Here is a 24592-nt window from a genome sequence, read left to right as displayed (position 1 = left end):
TAAAATTTTGAACAATTCATCCAAAATATTCCACACGCAATCTACCAAATCCACCCTAATTAACTATATAATAGGTGGCATCGTAGTAAAAGTTTAGAACCAAGAAGTTTGTTTTATTTATGGTCTCAAGTTCAAGCCATGTGATTGCTAATATGATAGTCACTGGAGGCTTATATGGTCGTTAACTTCAAGGTCCGTGGGATTAGTCGAGGTGCGCGTAAGCTGACCCGGACACCCACGTTAATAATAAAAAAAAATATTCTATCCAAAAACATTTTATATATATTTTTAATTACCTTGAACAAGGCTTGATTAAGTGAGTGTTTTGTGTTATAACAAGTTTCTCAAAGTAATTTTTACTTAAAAAAATTAAATTGATATTTTTTATGTGTTTTTTGATGATTTTAATAGATGTATTGATATAAAAAATAAAAAAAATCATGAAAAATATTTCAATACATTTTCAATTGACAAATACTTATAAAAATCACTCTAAATTAACAACAATATCATACACACTTCTTTTTCATTCTAGTTAGATAAAGAATAGTTGAAAATACTGATTAGTGGTAAATGAAAAGCTTGGAAGTTAAGCAAATAACTTCCTGTATATTGTTCGATGACATGTCTGCTGAGCATATCCTGTATATAAAAGAACAAGTCCAATCTCTCACTTTCATGCATGAAAAAAAAAATTATCTGTGACATCGACTTGTATGGGAGAAAAGTAAGCTCTTTTTCTTGGAAAATGTTTGATGTTTTTGTCTTCGTTTTGCTTGAGAAAAGGGTAACATAGAAGAAATCACTTAACATTTTCCCTCCATCAAAACTTTATGTCACCTACATGTCCAAGAAAATGTCCGCAGAAGTAAAATCTGCGATATTAAATTTTCTTGTTTGTTTTTTCTTCAGAAATTTTACGATAATCAAACTATAATTATTGTATATTTACAACATGTAAGAGAGATAGACATAGATAAGAGCATCATAAATGTATTTACAATATATTTAAAGAAATATTTTTTTTAAATAATTATAAAAACCGTCATATAGTTTGATCTAAATTTCATATTCCCTCTATCATTTTATAAATTACACTTTATATCCTAGATTAAACATAAAATTCAAATAAAATACATTGTTGAGGATGTAAACTGTTATTAAACATATAAACTACATGATAAAAAGTATACTTTATGAAAATATAGAGGAAAAGTGAAATTCAGATCAAACAAGAGGAGGATTTTTGTAATTATCTCTGTTTTTTTTTAATAAAAGAGATAATTCTTATAATTTTTTGGTGTGATAAATTTTTTTTATATAATTATACTTTCAAGCAAATTATGATATATTCAGATTTTGATTATTTATAGTAACATAATGAACTTAATGAATTTTTTAGTAACATAAAAAGAAAAATAAATGACTTTTATTGGTGAAAAGTAAGCTCGTTTCTAGGAAAAAATGTGATGTTAGTCTTGGTTTTGCTTGATAGAAATCACTCGGCATTTTCCCACAGTATAGATCCCACATTCCAGCATCAAACTTGATGCCACCTACATGTCCCCGGAAAACGTCCAAGGAAGTAAAAGTTGGGATGCTAATCTTTTTTTTTTGTTTTTTTTTAATAGCCTAATTATACTAGAAAATTTTATGCTACTTAAATTGTAACTATTGTACGAGTTGATATTCAATATCCATGATCATTTACTACTGGGGTTTCTAACCCTGTTTACTTAAAATTTTGTAAATTTTTAATTTTTTTTATTTTTTAAATCATGTGTAAATATTAAAAATATATTTTAAAAAATAAAAAAATATTATTATTTTAATATATTTTTAAATAAAAAATATTTTAAATGTTTGATGATTGATGAGATAAATTTAGAATTCAAAACCTAGACTATATTTTTTATTGAATCAGATAAGATATTAACTTGTTAGAACACGATTGATATTATTAAATTTGTAGTGATTTCAACTAATATGAGAAAACATAACCAGATGAACACCAATAGTTTTTTTAATAAATAAAAAAATAAATAATTTAATAATTTTTTTCAAACCCGACTAAATTTAACAAGTACAGTTAGTCTTCTGCATGGTTCACACAGTTAAGAAATATGGTTAGCATTAACTAAAATATAAAATTTCCTTTAATAAATTGCCTAAGACTTGCAACACGAGATTATCTATCTTAATCCTTATGTAGAAAACAAAAAAGAGAACCTATCTATTCTTTGTCCCACCTAAAGGGAAATCTTGAACGAAACCTCCAGTGTTCTAACATAAGCAGTCCACCACGTGGTCGGAAACGGAAGACTGACTGACTGCCACTCTCTCTCTCTCTCTTAAATGTATCTATCTATGTCTTAAAAGACTCTCACTTTCCATGTCTGCTGCCTCATGCCTATATATACATTCCTCCATCACAGCATAACTTTTATTCTCTCTGTGTTTGTTGTTTTCACCTTTGAAAGCTTCAGATCTCTCTCCCCTCTTTTTCCCTCTTTCTCAAGAACAAGTGAGAAATATCATCAAAATTCAAATAAGCTGACCCCTTTTTACCCGGATTTTCTTTCCCATATTTGGTTTATCCACAATTCAAGGTAACACTCCCTTCTGATTTTCTTGGGATTCTTTTTTTATTTTCATTGCTGTTGATTTGCTGCAATGGTAAATTTTTGGTCCTTTTTCATTCTTGATGACAGCGTTCTAAAGTTGTGGTCTTGGCCATTTTTGGGTCTTGATTACATGGTGGCGATCATGGTAATGTGATTGTTGTTATCTTTTTAAGACCTTTTCTTGAAAATTGTTTTTGTAGATCATTTTTGGCTATCATGGTTACGTGGCTATCATGGTAATGTGACCGTGTGCTTGTTTAGAATTTTGGGTTTGATTCAAGAATTTATTTTGGGTTTGCAAAATGTTTTCTTTTTTTGGTTAAAGGGTTTTGCAGATCCATGGAGTTGTTTTCTGCTATGTTAAATTCTTCTTCATAGTTAAAACCCTGCCCTGTTTCTATAATCTGTAGCCTCTAGCTTGTTCTTATTGTGACGTGGTATTGGACTCCTGGTATTTCTATCATTTACCTTGTTAGACAATGCTAAGAAGAGAACATGAGTGTTCTGAGATTTCTGCATTTGGTTTAAGCTTCTGTGTATTGCTTTTGTTTGAACAGGAATTAAGATAATACAGATTACTGGACCCTTCTTGAATGGGGATATCCTCTTCCTGCCCATTTTCCAAGTACAGTGATGTGGATACTGGCTTGGAATCTGTTATTGTAAAGTCTATTAGCTTTGGAGATGATGAAGCCAAAACTCCAGTACGGATGATTAGTTTTGGTGATCAAGATTATGAGCCTGCAATATCGAAATCTTTAGGTTCTGGGAAGATGGTAGTGGAAAGATCAGTTAGTTTTAAAGGGGGGGAATTGGAAAGAATGATGTCTATTAGAGCTTCTCCACTGGACAAAGAAAAAGATGCCTCCACAAAGTCAGTTAGTATAAACAGCAAAGAGATGGATAACCAGCCCCTAATGTCAGATGACAGTTTAGAGATGATTCGAAAGTCGGCAATTTTTAATCCCAAAAGCCCCAAACACGAGGCTGCTGTAAAATTGCAGAAGGTGTATAAAAGCTTCCGAACCAGGAGAAAGCTTGCAGATTGTGCAGTTCTTGTTGAGCAGAGCTGGTATGTATCTATTGATGAGTACTTACTAATCCTGGTCTTTTTTTTACAAAAAATGTAAGGATGTACAACCTTGTTCTAACAAAATTAGTTGTTATAATCTCAGGTGGAAACTCTTAGATTTTGCAGAGCTCAAGCAGAGTTCTATTTCATTCTTTGACATTGAGAAACATGAATCTGCCATTTCTCGATGGTCAAGAGCAAGAACAAGGGCCGCAAAGGTCGGAAAAGGTTTATCAAAGAATGACAAAGCACAAAAACTTTCTTTACAACACTGGCTTGAAGCGGTAAGTCAAATAAAGGATTTCTATGGAAATGATATTAGTTAATCATTGCTCTTCGACCACTCTTACTGATTCTTAATCTTTATTATATCTTGTTTAAAACAGATTGATCCACGGCATCGATATGGGCATAATCTTCATTTCTATTACCTTAAATGGCTTCAATCTAAAAGCAGAGAACCCTTTTTTTACTGGTAAGATTCTTTGATCAATTTTACTTGGGTATTTAAAATTTTGATACTGGACACCATGGATTCGAATTTAAACTTGCATATGCAACTGCAGGTTAGATATAGGAGAAGGCAAGGAAGTGAATCTTGACAAATGCCCTCGTTCAAAACTTCAACAACAGTGCATCAAGTATCTCGGTCCGGTGAGCTTTCATCAACACTTTTGTGCTCAGCCCTTTATTTAATAACCCAAATGCTTTTACTGATAAACATTTAACTTTACAGATGGAAAGAAAGGCCTATGAAGTTGTTGTCAAGGATGGGAAACTCGTCTACAAGGAGTCAGGGGAGCTTCTCCACTCCACAGAAGATGCTAAGTGGATTTTTGTTCTCAGCACATCTAAGACCTTGTATGTCGGCAAGAAGATGAAAGGCAAGTTTCAGCATTCTAGCTTCTTGGCTGGAGGAGTTGCAACTGCTGCTGGTAGATTAGTTGTTGACGGTGGAGTTCTTAAGGTATAACTATAACATATCCTTTCATTGCATTGATGCAAATCTCCTGTTTGCGTTAATGGTCTTCTGACATGCAACATATCTGTTAACAATGGCTTCTTTCTATTTTTGACAGGCGGTTTGGCCTCACAGTGGTCATTATCGGCCTACAGAAGAAAATTTTAAGGACTTCCTATCATTCCTCAGAGAAAACAATGTCGATCTCACAGATGTGAAGGTAAAAAAAACTACAGCATTTTTATTCTTTTGTTATGATATAAATTATTGTTGTAGTGATAAGAACTAGAAGGTCATTTGCTGAGCCTTTTATTTCCCTGATATTGCAGACATGTTCCACGGACGGGGAAGATGAAGTCCTTTACAAACAAAGAAGCTGCAAACATCTTAGAAACAACTCATCAGATGAGGACTTGAGTCATGCAGTGAATGATTTAGAAACTAAGGAAGTTCAAGACTTGACTCCAGAAAATACCTATTCTGTCGATGAAAAGACATCTTCTGTGTTGGAACAACAGAAGCCAAGGCAGCTCATCAACTTTGGTAGAAAATTGACTATTCTCAAAGTGCCAGAAAGGTGTGAATTGGTTGAGGGACTGAAAAGTACAGAACAGCATTCCTCGGAGCCAAATCATAACATGTTTGATGAAGAACTAGAAGGGAATGACGCGGAAAAGATTCCCGATGAAGCAATCATGGAAAGGATTAACTCTAAGAAAGGAATTACATCATATCAATTGGGGAGTCAGGTGTCTTGCAAATGGACAACAGGAGCTGGACCTCGGATTAGCTGTGTCAGGGACTACCCTTCAGAACTCCAGTTCCGGGCTTTGGAGCAAGTGAACTTGTCTCCAAGAAGCACTGGTTTACTTGCTCGCAAGGCATCCACACCGACTAATTTTAGCGGGGAATTGAGACCACCTACAGGCATACCAGTGTCAGCAGGATAAAAATTATGGCAAAGAAGGCTTCCCGTTTCTAAAGCACACTCATTGCCTCCTGGGAAAGGGAATCATTGGCTTCGGTAGAAGTAGTTCCTAGTTGATTTTTCTTTTCTGTGAATAGAAAAGATGATACATGAAATCTTTCTTATTCTTTTTCATTTCTTTTCCTGTTGAAATCATTTATACTGTTTCTTCTTTCCTTTTATAGGTATAATCTTGTACAAGTTCGAACAAAAATTGTAAACTCTTTTAGGGTTGTGAAACCCTTTAATACAAAAGAAAATATCCATTCATTCTTTCCATCACCACCATGAGCGATCAAATTATAACATTATCTTTCTGGCTTATAAAAAACAGAAAACAAGTCATTTATTTTGGCCATTCATTGGTTAGTGTTAGTATAGAAACATAATAGTCATATAACATGCGCTCTGCATCGGGGAATAATCTCTTTTTTTCTAGCAAAAAAAAAAGAGAAGAAAATAACCATGTTTTTAATTTTTTTTTTTTAGAAAAAAAACCAAATAATAAATTAAAAATACCATGCACGCACGTATCTAACTAAATAAATCATTCACTTGCGGTTTGTTACATGTCGTAATTTTTTTTATTAGAAAAATAAGAGTGCATATTTTTTTTTAAAATCGTACTCTTTGGAGGGACCGTGTCATGTCAGTCACGATTAAAATAAAGGAAGTTCGTTAGTCCTTCATAATTGTAAATTGAGAAGCCCATTACAGGCAAGCACTCACAATGATGAAATCATGAAAAATAAAAATAAAATTATACAGTAAAAATAAAATGTAGATAAGCTTGATATCCAAAGCCAAAATCGTCTAATGTAAATGTTTTTCTTTGTCCCAAAGCTTTTTTTTTCCACAAAATAAATTTTTAAAAAATCATGGAAGATGAAATTATATATCGCAATCATGTTTAAAATATAACAAAGTTAGAATCCAATGCCTAAATCATATCAATTAAATATGTCGTTATCTTAATATATCATCCAATATGTTTTAATTTTAATATTTATAAAGTGTTTTTGTTCAGGATGCATCAAATCTTAGACTTCTTAACATCTTAACATTTTTTAGTTAGGAAAAAAATAATATGACCCCAGCAATGTAAATGAACTTTTTTTTTTTCTAAAGTTAAAAAAAAATGTTAAGAACAAATATGAAGATGGTGGCATGTTGGACGGTATATTTATAAAAAAAATAGGGCAACTAATTTAATTTGATTTAAAATCAAACTCTCTTTAAAAAAGGTATAAATTTAACAAAAACAAAGAATTTAAAAATTTGATATAACCTTGGTTATTTTTAAAATTAGTAAAAAACAATGGAGCATAACCCCTCTTAAAAAAGGGTAAAAAACCAAGTGAATCTTCAAAACTTAGGTTAATCACTACGTTGTGGGTGGACAATCCCGAACACAAAAAAAATCATATGACACTAGTGTTTTAAAGAACTCAAAGAAAATTTAAAACTCAAGTCATCAAGCCAATTGGGGTTGAAAATTTTCAAGTAACTTTGATTGAATTTAAAATGTAAGAAATGAACATCTACCGATATAATGGATATATATAACAAATCTAACAACCAACTTGGGTCAACAAATCAAACACATGAAATTAGAATTACCCCATAAATAGAAAAGCAAAAAAAATACCGGCTACAAAAATATTTGAAAAAAGATGCTTTAAAAAAAACTGAAGTCGACTCGGGCTAATCTTTCAGATCTATACCCCGGGTCATGAGATCGGGGTGACATCATTAAAGCCAAAAAAAAAAAACAAAGAAGCAAGATTCTTAAGCAAACAAATATTGAGGGATGAAATTGAAAAAAAAATCAAATCAAAATAAAAAAAACAAAAACAAATAGTAATTAAAAAATTAGGATTAAATTCAATATAAAAATTAACTGAAATTAAATGTTTAGGGAAAGTTAAATAAAATTAAATGTTTAGGGATGTAATTGAAAAAAAATCAATTAAAAAAATAGCAATTAAAAGAATTAAGACCAAATTTAATATAAAAATTAAATAAAAATAAATGCTTGGAGAAGGAATTGAAAAAAGAATCAATCAAAAAAATGATTGAAAACAAAAAAAATAACAATTAAAAGAATAAAAACCAAATTTGATAAAAAAAATAAAAACAATTAAATGACTAGTGATGAAATCAAAAATAAAATCCAATTAGAAATAATCAATGTAATTAAAACAATTACAATTAAAAGAAAAGGGACCGAATCAAAAGATAAAATAAATTAAAGGGCTGATATAATTTTTTGCATGACCAACACACAATCTAAAAAGGAAAGGGAAGGAAAAGAAAGAAAGAAAGAAAGAAAAGCAGATTGATGCAAAACCAGATCGAACCATCATACACGAGCTACCAAGAGAGGAAGAGGATACCAAGACGAATCAAATTATACGGCATAAGTACTATTACAACTACCCTAGTCAGCCTCACGCGTCGACCGAAGGCTATGAAGCGGTCGACATGTGCGAGACTCGCGTCAATAACTTTTTCTTTTTCTTTTTTATTATTTGTACAAAAACAAAAATATCCTTAGAAATATAATAATAACAAAAAAAACCATTATAAAATTACAACAAATCCCCTGAAGTCAAGGCTAAATTTTTTTAATGTTAAAGATAATGGAATAATTAAATTGTTCATTGTAAAATACAATTACTACAAGTCCCCTGAATTAAAGGTTTTGATCTTAACTTTTAAGATTACTATTATAAAAAAATAATATTATTATCTTTGAATAAATAAAGAATAATAAATTGATTTTATGTATAGATCCCTTACTTCTCAATGCAAAACTCAACTGATTTTAATCTTGAGGGATGTAACTCAATTGGTCAGACTTTAGATTTGCTCTTTAGAGATCACCAGTTCGAGTCCCACAAACCTCAGGGTTATTGGAGGTTTACATGGTGGTTAACTTTAGGGCCCGTAAGATTAATCGAGGTGCGTACAAGCTGGTCTGAACACTCACGTTAATAAATAAATAAGAAAACTCAACTGATTTTTCAGTAAAAAGCAAAGGAGTAATTCCAATATTATAATCCAATGCATACCTCCAATAGTTTTCCCATGAGGTTGAAGTTCTATTAATTTTTTGCCTTTTTCCTTCCTGTAAAGGTAACAACTTTTGAATTGTGTTTACAATTTTCGAACATTTGGTTATCAAATGCAACACTTGATAGGGATTTTGCCACAACCAAAAATTGGATTGCACTTTTAATTTTACCCTCTTCAGTGAAAAAGAATGTCAAAATTGGCCTCAATTTGGCCTCGTGGGGAAGAGGATATTTCATATTTGAAGTGACAGCAGCCTATAATTATGTGACAAATTGTCCTTCTACTTGTTGTTACAAAAGCTGAAACAAAACAAGACAAAACCCTTTTAGAAAAAGTAACAAAAAAATAAAAATATAAACTTGCAGTTAGTGGAACAAAACCACTAAAAAAACAACAGAATCTTGAACTCCACAAAAAGCTGCATCTGAATATTTTGTATACAGTTTCCAAAGATTCAAACTTGAGTCACTCTTCAAAAGCTAAAAAGCTAAAAAAGAAAGGAAAAAACCCAAAACCCCATTTTGTCCTAGTGTCAAGACTCCGAAAACCCACCTCAGGAATTTGACACATGCCTCATCCACTGTTGTAACACACACTAGGACGACTACTCGGGGCTCCTTGTCTGCTGCTACTCTTGAAAAATTGAGGTTTTTTTTCTTTTGGCTGCTGAAATGTGTGTGACTAGGAATAAAGGGGTGAATTATGAGAAATTCATCGAGCATTTTCAAGGTAAGACTAGAAAGTTTGAAAGGCTTAGCTTAGCTTTAGCTGTGTTTGTGTTTTTGGGCTCTGTTTTTTGTTGCTTTTGTATTGAGGTTGCTATGGTATCAGTGCCTCTTGGTTTTGAGATTTCAGGGTTTGATAGAAGTAGAACTTGGGTGTCTCAAAATGGGGTCTTTGCATTTGGGTTCTTAGAGAGTTGTTCAAAAGAAGATGAAGTTGATAGCTTTGTTGTGGGAATTAGGTATAATTTAGGAGATAATGAAGCTGTAAATGTTCCTGTATGGAGTGTTGGTGGTGGTCTTAGGGTCTCTATGAACTCCACGATTAGGCTTTCCATGGACGGGAGGCTAATTTTGTTAGATAACCCTAGTGGTGTGATTGTTTGGAGTAGTGATACTTCTAGTTTAGGTATTAGAAAGGCCAGTCTTTTGAATAATGGGAACTTAGTTCTTGTGGGTATTGAAGATAATGTGCTTTGGCAAAGTTTTAATAGCCCAACTAGCACTCTCCTTCCTGGTCAGTCTTTGCATTTTCCTCAAACCCTAAGAGCCCCTTCCAAAAAATCAACATCTAGTTACTACAGTTTTGTGATTCGGCACTCCGGAGAGCTTGCTCTTGTTTGGGAGAATAATGTGACCTATTGGAGTAATCATGTGAACCTTCTTGGGAGTGTTAAGGAAGCAATACTCGATGGTAATGGTCTTTTGGGGCTTATTGATACCAGTAATAAAACCGTGTGGTCCATATCAAGCAAGGATTTTGATGAACCTTCTCCGACATTGAGGCGTCTTAAGATGGATTCTGATGGGAATTTGAGAATCTACTCATGGAACCATGTGCTCCATGAATGGAAGGTTGGGTGGCAAGCAGTTGAAAACCAATGTGATGTATTTGGTTCATGTGGTCTTTATAGTTTATGCGGGCTTAATTCCTCTGGAGCTGTCTGTGATTGTCTTTACCAGGATTCGGTAAATTGGGGAACTGGCCTATCCACAGTGGATTCAGGTAGTTCCGGGTGCAAGAAGATGGTGGATTTGGGGAACTGCAAGATGAATACAAGCATGATGGTTATGAGACAGACATTTTTGTATGGTCTTTATCCTCCCCAGGATGTTGATATCATGCTGAGCGAGAAAGCTTGTAAAGAATACTGCTCTAATGACACGACCTGCATTGCAGCAACTTCAAAAAATGATGGTACGGGTATTTGCACAATCAAGCGAACCAGTTTCATTAGTGGGTACGGGAATCCTTCTGTTTCTGCTACTTCATTCTTAAAAGTGTGTCTGGTCCCTCAGGCTGTTTCTGCTCGAGGAGCTAATCCTCATGTTACTGCGAAGCCAATTCCCACAACCAGAGGAGGTGACGGCAAGAACTTCACTGCAGCTATTGCTTTGATAGTTTTGGTAACAGCATCAGGTTTTCTGGCCATTGAGATGTTTGTGTTTTGGTTTATGTACCGCAAACGGAAAATTAAAGCTCACGTAAGAACTCCCTTTGGCAAGGATGCTCAAATGAATGCTCATTACAATAGTCTTATCAGATTAACCTTCGAAGAGATAAAAGAGATAACATCTGACCTTGCAAATAAACTTGGCCCCTCTGTTTATAAAGGTGCATTACCAAACAAAACAACTGTTATTGTGAAGGCTCTGAATGATGTGACAGCAAATGAGAAGGATTTCCGAGTTGCAGTCTCTACATTAGGAAGAATGCACCATCGGAACCTTGTGCTATTAATGGGTTTCTGTTTTGAGGCCAACAACAGGTTTTTAATGTATGAGTTTGTCCAGAATGGTTCTCTGGATAAATGGCTGCTCAACATGGAACCTGACCACAATGAAGGGACATGGCAGCAGAGACTTGACATTGCGCTTGGAGTTGCTCGGGCCCTTGCTTATTTGCACTCAGAATGTCAGATATGTGTAGCTCATGGGAACTTGAAGCTCGAGAATGTCCTGCTCGATGAAAATTTCATTCCTAAATTGACTGATTTTGGACTTGGAAGCTTGTTCGAGGAGGAGGCAGCATCCTCCTCAGTGTCTCCTTCAGAAAGAGATATCTACATGTTTGGGGAGATGCTGCTGCAAATTGTCACTTGCAAGAGGGATATACTGAGTGAAAATCTGAACCATTTGGTTGAGAAGACGAATGAAGAACCGAACTCAGAGGATAGCATAATCTCTGAAGAAGTAGAAAGAGTAGTGAGGATAGCTTTGTGGTGTATGCAAAATCAGCCCTTTTTACGACCTTCCATTGGCGAAGTGGTTAAGGTATTAGAAGGTACACTTTCTGTAGATAGGCCTCCATTAGGTTTTGCTTTTAGACCGGACCAGATGGAAGGGAGAGTTTTAACTGAGGTTGAAGTAGACTCCTCCTAGAAGAGATCCTAAGTTTGATTAGGAAAAATGCGCTTCACATTTGTAGGTTTAGTTAAAGAGTGTGGTTGCATCTGGAGGTCCAAAGTTTTTGTAAATTGGACCCTTGAAATGTATCGATTTTCTATCGTCAATGTAAGTCAAGAGACTAGTTTTTTTTTTTTTCTTTCCCTGGTTTTGCTTGTGATAATTATTATATGCAGTACCAGGCCTTTTCCAGCTTAGCATGTTTCTTATTTCTTTGTACAGCTTTAGTCTTGATTTAGTTTTTACAATCCAGCTCTTTACTATTCATCAGTTTTTGTTGGTTTATATGTTTGTCTTGGTTAACTGCCTGGGCTGCCTCGGCTCTCCTGTGCTGCTTTTTTTTTGGTAACACATCCAGCCTATTACTCTCAAGGTGTGTCTTCAATGTCTTTGGAATAATCCAATAGCATAAGAAGCATGCTCAGAGAGCCATGACTGATGCATAAGATCTGGTCATTTCACAGGGAGTTGTGGGCTGGATGTTTGTGTGATTCGGGCATGGCTCAAAGGTATCAACTTATGCTCCCGATGTTCTTTTCAGTGTCTTATGATTCCTTTGAAATCATAGGAGAAAGCACCTATTCTCTTTTTGTTTTTGTTTTTTTCCAATAAATTCTTCCTTTAAAAGCATTGAAAGGGAAGTAAGGTATATCTACCTTTGTGGACTACTGGTGGGGTTTGCAAGCCAAAGGCAGCTGGAATATCCAACTTTATCCTTTTCCCTCGTTTCTTTTTCTTCTTTCTCTTTGTATACTTTTCTTGCTGCCAGAGGAATGAAAAACCATTAGCTTAACCCTTCATAAATTCTTTACTTTGATTCAATGGCAACACACACTATTAAATACTATCAAGAGTGTCTCACACTTCCCACAATCATATCATATTGACGATCAATATTTGACTGCAGGACAGAGATTAAGCATTTCAACATGGGTGTTCTTGGTGTAGTTGCAAAGCGTTTGGATGCATTTGTCGGGTACATATTTTTTCTTCTGAATTTCATTATTAGTAGGCATGTCCAATCATCATTTCTAATAAGATATTTTCTATTCAGTCTTAACCATTCCGAGTATCTTCAGGCCAGCCTTTTGACATTGAGATTAAGTCTCTTAACAGTCAATTATTTTTTCTTCTTGTTTCTCTTAAAATAACATGTGGAAACAAACTTGTCATCGAGGCTAAACCTCAAAGAGTTTTTATTCATTTATATATTGATGACTACTCTAACAACAATTTTCTTGTGTTTAACCAGGCCCGGAATCATGCTTGTTTTTCCACTGTGAGTAGTGAAAGATACCCCCTATTATTTATCTTAGAAGTGTTTAAAATTACTCTGACCAAAGAAAAATGATGAAGAAGAAACTAAAGAAAAGCCAATAAGATGTGATAACTAACTTGAGTTTTGTATGAATGATCATGGCTTGAATGAACAGGTATGCATCATTGCGAGCCATCGAAAGCCCTTCATCTCTTGATGACCAACAGTGGCTAACCTATTGGATAATATACTCTTTCATTTCCATTTTCGAGTTATCATTTTGGAGAATCCTAGTTTGGTAATGTTAAGATTATAAAATACACACGTGTGTGTGTGTATTTATATATATATAATTCACCCTGGATATTTATTTGCCTTCTCTAATTTTGAGAAGGAAATGTGTATGATATTGCAGGCTACCCTTCTGGCCATACATGAAGTTGTTGTTTTGTATGTGGCTGGTACTGCCCGTTTTCAGTGGGGCTTCATATATCTATATGAACTTTGTGAGGAAGTATGTGAAGTTTGGTGGCACAGTGAATGGGGATTACCCAGAAGAAAGAAAGAAGGTTCTCCAGATGCTGAGCCTTGATGCAAGGATTGCAGTGAACCAATATGCCGATAAAAATGGATGGAGTGCTGTTGAAAAAGCTATCAAAGCTGTAAGCAATTAAACCAATTCCCATGCATGGATAAAACAATGCGGTAACTCTATATGCATGCTATATATGGTGATTTGATTAATTAATTCTGTTTGAGTTGATTTTCAGGCTGAAAGAGAAGTAAAGAAGAGCTATTGAGAGGATCAAAATTATCAACCACTTCCTCTACCAGTTCATCACAGCATTCATGTCAAATTCAAGATTGTCAGTAGGAGGTGACACAGGAAATGAAATATGCATGTACTAGATAGGCATATAATGTGTGTAAACTTCATGCAATAAAGTGAAAAACGAAGGAGTGGAATTTTAGCGTGCATCTGAAGGAGAACATGCTTCTCATCCATGCAAGATTGGCTTTAAGCTTTGAATTGTGCCTTGCTTGAGCTTATCAGTCAATTAACCCATAAAGTTAAAACCTACCTCTCACCTTATTATTTTACGTTTGTTTTTTACATTATTATTTTGAGGATGATCTAAAATTCGATTGGAAGAAGATTTTTTTTAATATATATATATATATATATATATATATATATATATATATATATATATATATATGGAAGAGAATTTAATTGAGTACACGAAAATTGAGTTTGGACATAGTTTTTAAATTACAAATACTAAAAGTACAGTGATGGTTTTAAAATTACAAAGTAGCTTTTGATTAATGTTTTAAAATAAAACAAAAAAAATTGAGATAATAGTGGTAGAAAGTATTTTTTTTTTTTAAAAAATCAAAATTCATTAAATTCTATTTGTCTTTGTTTTTCTAATTAAATGTTATGATCGGGTCCTATATTCTTGACTAGCATATAAGCAAGGTTTCTTTACAAGTTTATTACCTATGCGAACCTAAATGTACTTGTAAACTTTTTTTCTTCTTAACTCAATCAAAGTTCCTTGCAGAATTTGATATTATAAATTTGATATTATAATTAAGTCTATAATATAAATCAATTATCTTAATACAAATCTTAATATAAATTTAGTAAATATAGAGCACTAATTAAATATAACAGAATAATATCAATCACAATAAAAAAACATATTTTGAAAGTCCAACAAAAATGAGTTGCTAACAAAGCTATAGACTTGAAAAAAAAAATTAACGAGAGAGTGAGTTCAACAACTCGGTGAATAAATAACATTTAATATACACCTACGAGAGAATATAACAATGATGAATATATAGAAGTTTGACTTTATGCTTTTACAAAAGAATTTTATAAGCATGTCATAACAACAAATATCATAAGATAAAACTCATCAGAAAATTAAAATGCAGTGAATATGACGCTCCAGACTGTGGGATGATTAGTTACCACAGGTTGGTAACTCCCCCGACCAATAATGGTTCAAAACTATGATATACACAAATGCTAACACTATCCTGTTAGCATGAATATTTTGACTAACATACCATAGGATCATAAACAAACAAACATGATCATTTCTTAAAGGCTCAACTCATACAATAAGTAATCATGTTTTATCATAAATAAGAGATAATAAGCAATATTTATATTACCAAGAAGCATGATCCATTTTATATTAACAATTCAAATATCTTTACTATTCCTCTTGCATATGAAATATTATCCACTTACCTAACTTAAGGTAGAAAAAATACAATAGCAGATATTAAAGGAAATCCTATTGACACTTAGCAGGTAAAATATCGAGAGTATCTGAGTACAAAAGAAGACATACTAAAAAACAACTCAAAATAGATAACATAAGATATTAAAACTCTAAGATTATAGATTAAAACATAATTATAAAAATAAAACTGATAGATTAAAACATAATTATAAAAATAAAACTGATTCATCCAATCAATCCCGAAAATTCCCCAAACTGACAGGACCTAAAAAACTCATTCATTCTTCATTGCTGGGCCAACCAATTGATCAAAATTAACCCACCGGTCAACCAAAACTAGTCAGGTCAACCGGTCGGCAGATTGATTGAGATTTTAGAATCCTAATCTACTAGTCTCTAAAAAAAAAACAAATCTCTAAAGCTCAACTAACACCTTAAAAACCCATAATAATTAACCCCTAACACTTCAATTAACCCATCAATCAAACTCAAAAACATAAACTTCAAAATCCTAAATCTTAAAAAATTTGAAATCTTAACTAATAACAAAAACTATACATATCAAAGTATAATTCTTATTTTAATAACTTATTTTCTCTAACTTTCTTCTCTTTCCTGTATCTCTCCCTCTTCTTTCTTCTTCTCCTTCACCTCTTTCAATTCTCTCTCTCTAAATTTTGATTTCACTTATTTCTTTTTTCTTTTCTATTTAAATTTATCAACTTTTATGCAATTATCAAATTACCTCTCACTCATTTATTTCTATTGTGTACTCCTCCAAGAGTATTGTTGCCATTTCCTATTAAATTTTTTTCTTCCAAAATATTACACTAAACATGTTTATATCTTTTAAGAAAACAAACCAATGCTATATAACTAAAAATAATAATAATAAAACCAATGCTATGGAACTAAAAAAAATTAATAATAAAACTTACCTATGATGATGAGAGTGTAATTTAGTCATTATAGTTTATTGAAAGTAATTAATTAATTAATCCTTGTAGTATAAAAAATAATAAAATAATTCTTAATCAATATTGACCAACCTTAATCTAGTAGCTTTTTGCTAAAAACAAGAGGATTAACTAATTAAACAATTTGATTAATCTATAGGGACTAATAATTAATTCAAATATAGAATATAGATAGATTATTTCTTACCTTAAAAAGTCAGAACTCTTGAACTCATCCATTCAAGCGGTTTTGTTCCTTGTCCTTTACAACAATGCACGCGGATTCATTCTCAGCCTCAAGTTCAAGAGATGATGATTTCACTTTGTAATTAAAGATTTGTATATCCACAGCCTACAAGACTTGCATTCCCTCCCTCTATGTCTCTCTCTTCTCCCTAGCTTCACCTCTAAAACAAGCAACCATGGAACTTGTAAGAACTTACTCTGTCTCAACAATTCATGTCCCAACTTCAATAAGCAAAACCCAATTTACCAAACCCAATTTCTTGAATTTTCAGTTTAATCCAATACCCAGTTCATGCCTCTTACGAATTCATGGAAAAACAGCATCAAAATCCAAGCTTTTTACCATATCACCATCACCATCCTCCGTTTCAACAGACTCGATAGGCCCACCTGAGCCAGAGGTTGAGGTTGAAACTAAACGAGAGAAGTTTGATTGGTATGCTCAGTGGTATCCACTCATGCCAGTTTGTGATCTGGATAAAAGGGTGCCACATGCAAAGAAAGTGTTGGGTCTTGATGTTGTGGTGTGGTGGGATAGGAATGAGAGTGAATGGAAGGTCTTTGATGATACTTGTCCTCATAGGTTGGCTCCATTGTCTGAAGGAAGGATTGATCAGTGGGGGAGGTTGCAGTGTGTGTACCATGGTTGGTGCTTCAATGGCTCTGGTGACTGCAAGCTCATCCCTCAAGCACCTCCGGATGGTCCTCCAGTAATAATTATTTTTATTTATTGTCTTAATGCTTATTATTTATTCTTGGATGTTGCTGCATTATATTGTACGATGCTTACATTGAAGCATTATTATATGGTCCTTCATTTACATAGATGGCAGTGACGCAAGGCATGTCGTGTTTGAGGCAAAAATATTGACAAAGCAATACTGTATTGATAGATGTTGGAGCGCAGGAAAATTCTGATGGAATTTCACATGGTAGAATTGCATTATTATTACCTTGAGATGATTATTTTAGGCAAAGATGTTATGTTGTTCCTCTTGCTGCACTGATTTAGCTTTCATTGTTTATGTTCAGCAAACTTTTTCCTTGTCAAATGGGATTTTAGTTAATCTTTCCATCAAATGATGCAGGTCCACACATTCAAGAAAGCATGTGTAGCTGCTTATCCAAGCACTTTGCATCATGACATTGTATGGTTTTGGCCGAACACTGATCCACAATACAAAGATATTATTTTGAAGAAACAACCGCCCTTCATCCCAGAATTGGAAGATCCATCCTATACCAGAACAATGGGAAATAGAGATATTGCATACGGGTATGCAAAGACGCAGTTTGCACTTAAATTGTTCCTCATGTTATCTATAAATTAAATTCTAAATTTATTTCTATTCTTCGCTAGATGCACTGTCATGTTTACTGTTTCTGCCAGTAGAGTTTGGGGCATAACTAATTCTCGTAAGAATTAGCTTTCGTAGATGATTGTTTGATATATCTTTTAAATGGAGTAATTTTTCTTGAGTATCTTTGACTTAAACTCCATGAAAAAGTTACAGAAATTAAAACTACATCCATACTAAGATCGAAGTTATCTTGTCTTAGCTTTGCTTCTCTAAACTACATCTTCATTTTCAGGTATGATGTCTTGGTTGAAAACCTGATGGATCCTGCTCATGTTCCCTATGCACACTATGGAATCATGAGAACACAAACACCGAAAGGTGTGTTAGGGCGTTACATTTTGTTCTCTTAATTTGTGTAGTTCATGTGATTCAACCTAAAATTTCCCTGCAGTGAAGGTTGATAGAGAAGGGGGCAGACCTGTTGCATTGAGTGTCAAGAAACTAGACATAAATGGTTTTGATGGAGATCAGGAGTGGGGTATTAGTAAATTTATCGCACCATGTATCTTTTATGCCTATACTAAACCTTTGGAGAATCAAGGTAATGGAGCTGCATCGTCAGCTGGGACCAGAAAGGTAAGCATTTGCTCGTTGTATACTGTTCCGAGATAAAACATGGGATGATTTTTCATAAATTAGTCTTGAAAACTCAAAGTTATGCTAGGCTTGTCTTTTAAAATGTGATTTCCTTTTTATACAGTTGCTTCTCTAGTTCTCATCATCTTTTTTTTCCATTAATTTTGTCGCTCTGCAGCCTTCTGCACAACGGAAAATGGCCTTAATTTTTATCTGCATTCCAGTTAGTCCAGGAAATAGCAGATTGATATGGGTCTTTCCTAGAAACTTTGGAGTTTGGATTGATAAAGTTGTTCCAAGATGGATTTTTCATGTGGGACAAAACCTAATTCTGGATTCAGACCTGTATCTTCTTCATGTGGAGGTGATTTTTCTGTTTATGAAAACAGAGTTTTCTTTTGCATCTAGTTACCTTGTTGACTATTACTTAACTTATCATTAATTAGGATGAATAATATTAAAGTAAACGCACTGATAGGTATGCCGACCCTATATAAAGGTTAATCAATGTCTAGTTTGGTATAAATTTTTTCATGAATTGCATTTAGTGGTGCTGTTAAATTCCTTCTGGTAGTCAAAAACCTGGGCTGAGGACATTTTTGCTGGACAAGATATTGTATTAGAAATGTTATGATCATGCTCATCCAGTATCAACAGAAATCTAAAATCCTATGATTTTCCTTTCTGCACAAGGATGGTTTACTATGAAATATCATCCTTTACTTTAATGGAATTGTAATTTGATAGAACAGAAACTTTTGTAACATTTCATGCTGTGAGAAGTGGTCATTTATCGTAGCTCAATGAACATTTTCCTTTCTGCTTATACCAAAGAATTCCAGTCTTTATTTTTATACTCTCTAAAACTAGAAAGTGGAGCCTGCACTCAGCTCACATTGCCTAACTACAATTCTCTGCGCAGGAGCGCAAGATCATGGATGCTGGCCCTGCAAACTGGCAAAAGGCTTGTTTTGTGCCAACAAAATCGGATGCCCTTGTGGTTGGTTTCAGAAGATGGTTAAACAAGTATGCTGGTGGTGAAGTTGATTGGAAAGGCAAGTACAGTGGGGCTCTTCCCCCAACTCCTCCCAGAGAACAGCTGATGGACAGGTAATGATTGTCTCATCTACAAATGGAGATTCAGCATTTCAGTTTGAGTAACTTAGTTTTCTGCTAAATTTGGAACTGTCTTTCAGGTACTGGTCCCATGTGGTAAACTGCCGCAGTTGCAATGCTGCACACAAGGGCCTCAATGCTCTAGAGGTTGTTCTGCAAGTCGCTTCTCTAGCTTTCGTTGGGATTGTTGCTGCAACCAAGCAGAATGTCATGTCACTAGCTGCAAGAAATACTATGATAGCAATGGCAGTAGTATGCTTTGCAGGATCAAAATTGTTGGCTCACTTCATCTACAAAAACTTCCATTACCAGGACTACAATCATGCTTTTCGCTGAGGCATATACTCATACTGTTTACTGCAAAACATTACAGAGTCAGGGCTCTAATGTACAGTCATTGTAAACTCAGATGATATTCGAGCTTTGAGAGACATGTTTTGGGGGGACTGACTATAAGAAAAAAAATTACTTCTAAGAAATTAAGCCCCAGAGGGGGGGTTGGTTTCAGGTCGCGTGATTTGAATTGCTCAAACTATGATGTTCAAACAATTATAAATAGTCATTTGTAATGTTTTATCAAACCACTTGCTAGTCATTAATATATTATAGGTCAAATGTAATATCCTTTGTACCGCTTGTCATTCAAATGAAACATCTAAGCTTCTAATACACAAGTTTTTCAAAAAAATTGAAAACAAAAACTACAAATGACATCAGATAACTTCTGAAAATACATATCAATGATGTTTATCCATTATAGAGATTTTTTCCTTATGGGTATGCAAAGATGTCATTTGAACCCTAGTGTTCATTTTTATTTCCAAACTAGATTTATTTCTAGTTCTGGCCACATTTTATTGCTTCTGGCTGTACATCTTGGGTCATAAGCACTATTGCTGAAAAGGATTAGCTTCCATATAATGGTTGAATTATTGCTTGCAATTTCAGAAATGATTTCTTGATTGAAAATGTGTAGGATCCTGGTCATCTTCCCTGTGCACATTATGGACTAGTAAACGCACCCTGTATCTTTTATGCTTATAGTAGCCCGGGTGATGCACCAGAAAAGGTGATCGTTAACATTTATGATTCCTGATTCTCCTGTTCTTGGGTCTTATTTCACAAACAATTTGTTGTCGAAGCAGGGTTCTATGCGATAGAGAATGGCATATAGTTAGTCCAGGGGAAAAAAAGATTGATATGGATCATTCCAGGAAACTTTGGACTGATAAAGTTGTCCCACGATGGATTTTTCATTTGGAACAAAACCTCGTCCTGGATTCAGATCTGTATTTTCTTCATATGCAGGTGGTTTTTCTGTTTATGAAGCCATAAGTTTCTTTTGTCATGTATCCTGGTTTGAAGAACATATTGTAGCTTGCACTCTGTTGCAAGAACCATGTTTCGGCCTAATCTAAGACCAAAGTTCAGCCCGAATCTTATCCAACTAACCTAGGTATTTAAAGAAAAAGTTCCTAAGCATTGTTTTCTCTTTTTTCCTCTTTACCTCCACTTGCCGTGACCTTCCTCTCCTATATACAAGGGAATTCAGCTTTGAATTTAATTTTTTGGTTCAAGAAAGGTTGAAGAAACAAGTAACTGATTTTTCTCTTTTGTTATTTTCAATTAAGGATTGATTGTGGAAGGTTTTAAGACATGTTTAGGGTTTTCATATTGTTTTGAAGATAGAATGATTTAAGAGATTGAATTGATATTCTAGAGTGTTAGTTATCTTAAATGAACTGATTATATAATTGGAATCATGGGTTGTTGAAGAGCATATTATATTATTGTGTAATTTGCAATTTTAAAGACTGGTAGATCGGGATTCTAGAAATCCCAATCAACTAGTTGATCGGTTGGCTGAGCCGGCCGACCGGTTGTTCTAAAACGGTCAACTAGTTGGTTGATTGCTTCCGGTTGACCAATTGGTCTAAACTGGCTGACCGGTTGGTTTGTGATAGTGGCCGACCAGTTGGTTATTTTGGTGGATCGGACAATAGAGTTTTATCAGGCCTGTTAGGTTCGATCAATTTAGGTTATGTTCGAGATCGATAGGGTAAAATAGTTCGGTTTTACATTTATATTTTGGTATCTAAGCTTAGAATTTTTAATCTTTTAAGTTTTTTCTTCGAGTAGTTTTTGAGTGTTTTCCTTATCAGTTATAGGTTCTGCTAACATTCCTACTAACAATCTTCAATAGTTTTCGATTCTGTATCCATTTGTCTTTTGCTTTAATTTTCTGGATAAGTAAAATAATATTTAATATGCATGTAATATAAATAAATATGCATTTTGATTATATGATGGATACAACTAGTTAATTTCTTGAATATTTATATATGTTGCTTTATTTTTCAAGTACTTATCCATTCTTGAATTTGCATTCGTATTTTGTTAAACTAAATTCTATTCGATATGATATACATTGTTTTAATAATTATACGAGTATCTAATATGTCTCGATATCGGTATACTTGTCAGTAACTTCATGCCAATAAAGAAGAGTTAGTCTATGTTCACATAATATTCTGTATATCTAACTGGTGAGAGAGGCACCAGCCTGTGACGACAAATCCTCCCACAGTGATCACTTTCGGGTGCCATTTGATCTCTGACACACACTCCACTTCTTATATTAATATGCTTTGTATGTATATTTATATAAAGATATATCGACTTGCAAACTATTCATATCTAAGATGCATGTATGTTAAATGTTATTTCCTCACCGAGTTGGTTGAACTCACCCTTTTATTTTAATATTATTTTAGGTTCATAATTTATATTAGCATGTGGACTTATTAAGAGTTTCTGCCTTTTCAGTTTTGGTTAATATACCTTACTTGTTTAACAAAACTTTTCTTTTAGGTTTTGATTTGATATTTTAAATGCTTCATTATTATATTGTTTTAATAAGTTTGGATTTTGATAAATGTAATAAGTATTATAAATTATTTATTTTGCTTTATCTAATGATAAGAATTTTTAAAGTATTATTTGATTTTATTCCTATGAAGAATATAATATTTTCAAAGATATTAAAGCATCGTGAAATCCTTATATAATTTATTTTATGATATATATGTTTTGAGATTTAGTGTAAGGTGGATGTTCTTACGATACTGTCCTGTGTTCCCGGTAATAGACCACTGTTAGTATGAACTGACCCTAGAATTGTGTTTACAGGAGCGCAAGTTCAAGGATTTTGGCCCAGCCAACTGGCGAAAGGCTTGTTCTGTGCCAACAAAGTCTGGTGCCCTTCTGGTTGGATACAGAAGATCTCAGTTCGAGCAACTCTCTTAATTTTGTCTCCTAAATTTGCAGCTGATTTTTCAGGTACTGGTAGTAGTGTTTGCAGCTGATTGTTCAATGCTGCAAACACTAGAGGTGAGTCTGCAGGTTGCTTCACCAGCAATCCCTGGGATTAATGTTGCTGCAGCCAAGCAGAGAGCCAGTATTGATGCCGCTAAGGGGATAAATGAAGATTTAAAAGGAGTAAAAGAATAGAAGAATAAAGCAAAGGAGTAGAAGAATAGAAGCTGAAGTCGAGAGGAGAAAATTGGGGCAGAAAAATCAAAAGTATTATATGTTTTGACGGAGTACAGTGTCTTGTCCACTAAAAGTATGCTTTACTGATTCGAAATGGGTGGGCCCATTTCATCCACAGAACTTCCACTACCACGATTTCATTCATGCATTTCCCCGAGGAGGGTTGGAAATATGGCATTGGGTTGACTAAAATTCTCGATTCTTAAAGTCTAGCAGACTTATCGTTCTCTCGTGTGCTGCTGTAAGAATAAAGTTGGTCGATTTTTCTTGAGATTAGTGTTTGTATACATAAAGAATTATATTTTATGGTATTACTTTACTGCTTAAGTTATTATTATGTTTACATTGCTTTTATTAACATGATTTCAATACTTTAACAACTAACTAGTTATAAGTTTGAATTTTTCTATGATTATTTTATTTGATAAAAAAATAAATATAAAATAATATAAATATATACAAGTTTCAAGTCATATAATTTTTATTTGAAAAGATGTATTAAATAATTATATAAATTATATTCTAAAACATCAACTACCCACTTAATTTATTAGATGAAGATCACTATTTAACATGAATATTAGCATAAATTCTTTTTATAGAAGGAAATAAAAAAAATTAAAAGCATGTTCAACATCATTAAAGTTACATTTAATTGGTAAACAAATTGGTTATACATCCAAAACATAAAATAAATATGTTTTATAAAGAATTTTAAAATAAATTTCTATTCTTTTAAAATAAGTAGAATAAAGAATACATCATCATTGTCTCTGTTACTTTTATCTCTCGAAACAATAATCAAATACTTCTAAATACTCTTTTAACATGTGTTCTTTGCACAAACTAATACAATCGGACTTGTAGAAAATAAAGGTTCTAAACATTCAAGTGATGATCTGGTACTATTATACAGGGATTTGACCCAAGTAGACTATCTAGATGTCCTAGTAAATATTTTTATGGAACGGTGAGATAGGTTTAGATTTAAGAGCAGACTAGTTTAGTACTTTAAAAGTGAGATAACATGAGATTTGACCATTAGATTGGACTCAGATTTTCCTAGTTGATTCTACATGCAATTTTCCTATATAAAGGAACTTCATCGCTAGTTAGATCATTGAATCTTTTAGAATTAGGCCCGAAAGTTATTGTTTGAGCTATTTTTATTATTTTTCTAGGATTTTTTGAATTTATTATTTTTATTTCGGATTCTAATTTAATTTTCTTAATGTTTTCAGACTTTAGGCTGTTTTCTAGTAGAAGTAGGTTTTTTTGACCTATTTAAAAGTTTTGAAAACCTTTTGAGGAGACAATCATTTTATACTTAAATTTCAGAGAATAAAATTATGAATTTAAAGTTTATATATTAAACTCTTTTTGCTTATTAAAATTCAAAAACCAAAACCTTAAGTTCAAAATGGATTTCTTGG

The 24592-nt window shown here is 33.3% G+C and overlaps 4 protein-coding genes across 7 annotated transcripts; all 4 read left to right on the top strand.

The window, feature by feature from the left end:
- The first annotated feature begins 2354 nt into the window (after nt 1-2354).
- LOC7457705 (IQ domain-containing protein IQM2) lies at nt 2355-5906 on the top strand. Its single transcript, XM_002299076.4, has 8 exons — nt 2355-2609; nt 3182-3696; nt 3800-3980; nt 4083-4171; nt 4263-4350; nt 4433-4663; nt 4776-4877; nt 4987-5906. The coding sequence occupies exons 2-8, from the start codon at nt 3218-3220 to the stop codon at nt 5605-5607; spliced, it is 1791 nt and encodes a 596-aa protein (XP_002299112.2). The 5' UTR covers nt 2355-2609; nt 3182-3217; the 3' UTR covers nt 5608-5906.
- A 3467-nt stretch (nt 5907-9373) lies between these two features.
- Nucleotides 9374-11806, top strand: LOC7457704 (G-type lectin S-receptor-like serine/threonine-protein kinase SD3-1). Its single transcript, XM_024587151.2, has one exon. The coding sequence runs from the start codon at nt 9374-9376 to the stop codon at nt 11804-11806; it is 2433 nt and encodes an 810-aa protein (XP_024442919.2).
- On the top strand, nt 9413-14066 carry LOC112323275 (HVA22-like protein f). 4 transcript variants are annotated; one of them, XM_024600415.2, is made up of 7 exons: nt 12060-12203; nt 12295-12339; nt 12738-12806; nt 13083-13109; nt 13264-13386; nt 13504-13750; nt 13859-14066. In XM_024600415.2, the coding sequence occupies exons 2-7, from the start codon at nt 12329-12331 to the stop codon at nt 13886-13888; spliced, it is 507 nt and encodes a 168-aa protein (XP_024456183.2). In that variant the 5' UTR covers nt 12060-12203; nt 12295-12328; the 3' UTR covers nt 13889-14066. The 4 variants fall into 4 exon arrangements, with proteins under 4 accessions (XP_052311000.1, XP_024456183.2, XP_052311002.1 ...); XM_052455040.1 differs by lacking the exons at nt 12060-12203; nt 12295-12339 and adding an exon at nt 9413-9431; XM_052455039.1 differs by having other exon boundaries at nt 12193-12339.
- A 2487-nt stretch (nt 14067-16553) lies between these two features.
- On the top strand, nt 16554-20227 carry LOC7457703 (protochlorophyllide-dependent translocon component 52, chloroplastic). The gene is made up of 7 exons (XM_024593799.2): nt 16554-17264; nt 17643-17830; nt 18148-18233; nt 18307-18491; nt 18670-18855; nt 19414-19601; nt 19688-20227. The coding sequence occupies exons 1-7, from the start codon at nt 16731-16733 to the stop codon at nt 19941-19943; spliced, it is 1623 nt and encodes a 540-aa protein (XP_024449567.2). The 5' UTR covers nt 16554-16730; the 3' UTR covers nt 19944-20227.
- Nucleotides 20228-24592: the final 4365 nt, after the last annotated feature.

This window comes from Populus trichocarpa, chromosome 1, assembly GCF_000002775.5.
Source record: "Populus trichocarpa isolate Nisqually-1 chromosome 1, P.trichocarpa_v4.1, whole genome shotgun sequence".
Taxonomy (NCBI): domain Eukaryota; kingdom Viridiplantae; phylum Streptophyta; class Magnoliopsida; order Malpighiales; family Salicaceae; genus Populus; species Populus trichocarpa.
The sequence above is the reverse complement of the archived record's forward strand: the minus strand, read 5'-3'. Positions and strand labels throughout refer to the sequence as shown.

Excerpts from the sequence above, each read along its gene's own strand:
- LOC7457703 (XM_024593799.2), top strand. The coding sequence starts at position 16,731 with ATGGAACTTGTAAGAACTTACTCTGTCTCAACAATTCATGTCCCAACT. Across the intron at positions 18,856-19,413 it reads TGTATCTTCTTCATGTGGAG|GAGCGCAAGATCATGGATGC; the intron begins GTGATTTTTCTG and ends TTCTCTGCGCAG. Across the intron at positions 19,602-19,687 it reads AGAGAACAGCTGATGGACAG|GTACTGGTCCCATGTGGTAA; the intron begins GTAATGATTGTC and ends ACTGTCTTTCAG.
- LOC112323275 (XM_052455039.1), top strand. The coding sequence starts at position 12,269 with ATGCATAAGATCTGGTCATTTCACAGGGAGTTGTGGGCTGGATGTTTG. Across the intron at positions 12,807-13,082 it reads CGTTTGGATGCATTTGTCGG|GCCCGGAATCATGCTTGTTT; the intron begins GTACATATTTTT and ends GTGTTTAACCAG. Across the intron at positions 13,387-13,503 it reads TTTTGGAGAATCCTAGTTTG|GCTACCCTTCTGGCCATACA; the intron begins GTAATGTTAAGA and ends ATGATATTGCAG.
- LOC7457705 (XM_002299076.4), top strand. The coding sequence starts at position 3,218 with ATGGGGATATCCTCTTCCTGCCCATTTTCCAAGTACAGTGATGTGGAT. Across the intron at positions 3,697-3,799 it reads GTTCTTGTTGAGCAGAGCTG|GTGGAAACTCTTAGATTTTG; the intron begins GTATGTATCTAT and ends TTATAATCTCAG. Across the intron at positions 4,172-4,262 it reads AGAGAACCCTTTTTTTACTG|GTTAGATATAGGAGAAGGCA; the intron begins GTAAGATTCTTT and ends ATGCAACTGCAG.
- LOC7457704 (XM_024587151.2), top strand. The coding sequence starts at position 9,374 with ATGTGTGTGACTAGGAATAAAGGGGTGAATTATGAGAAATTCATCGAG.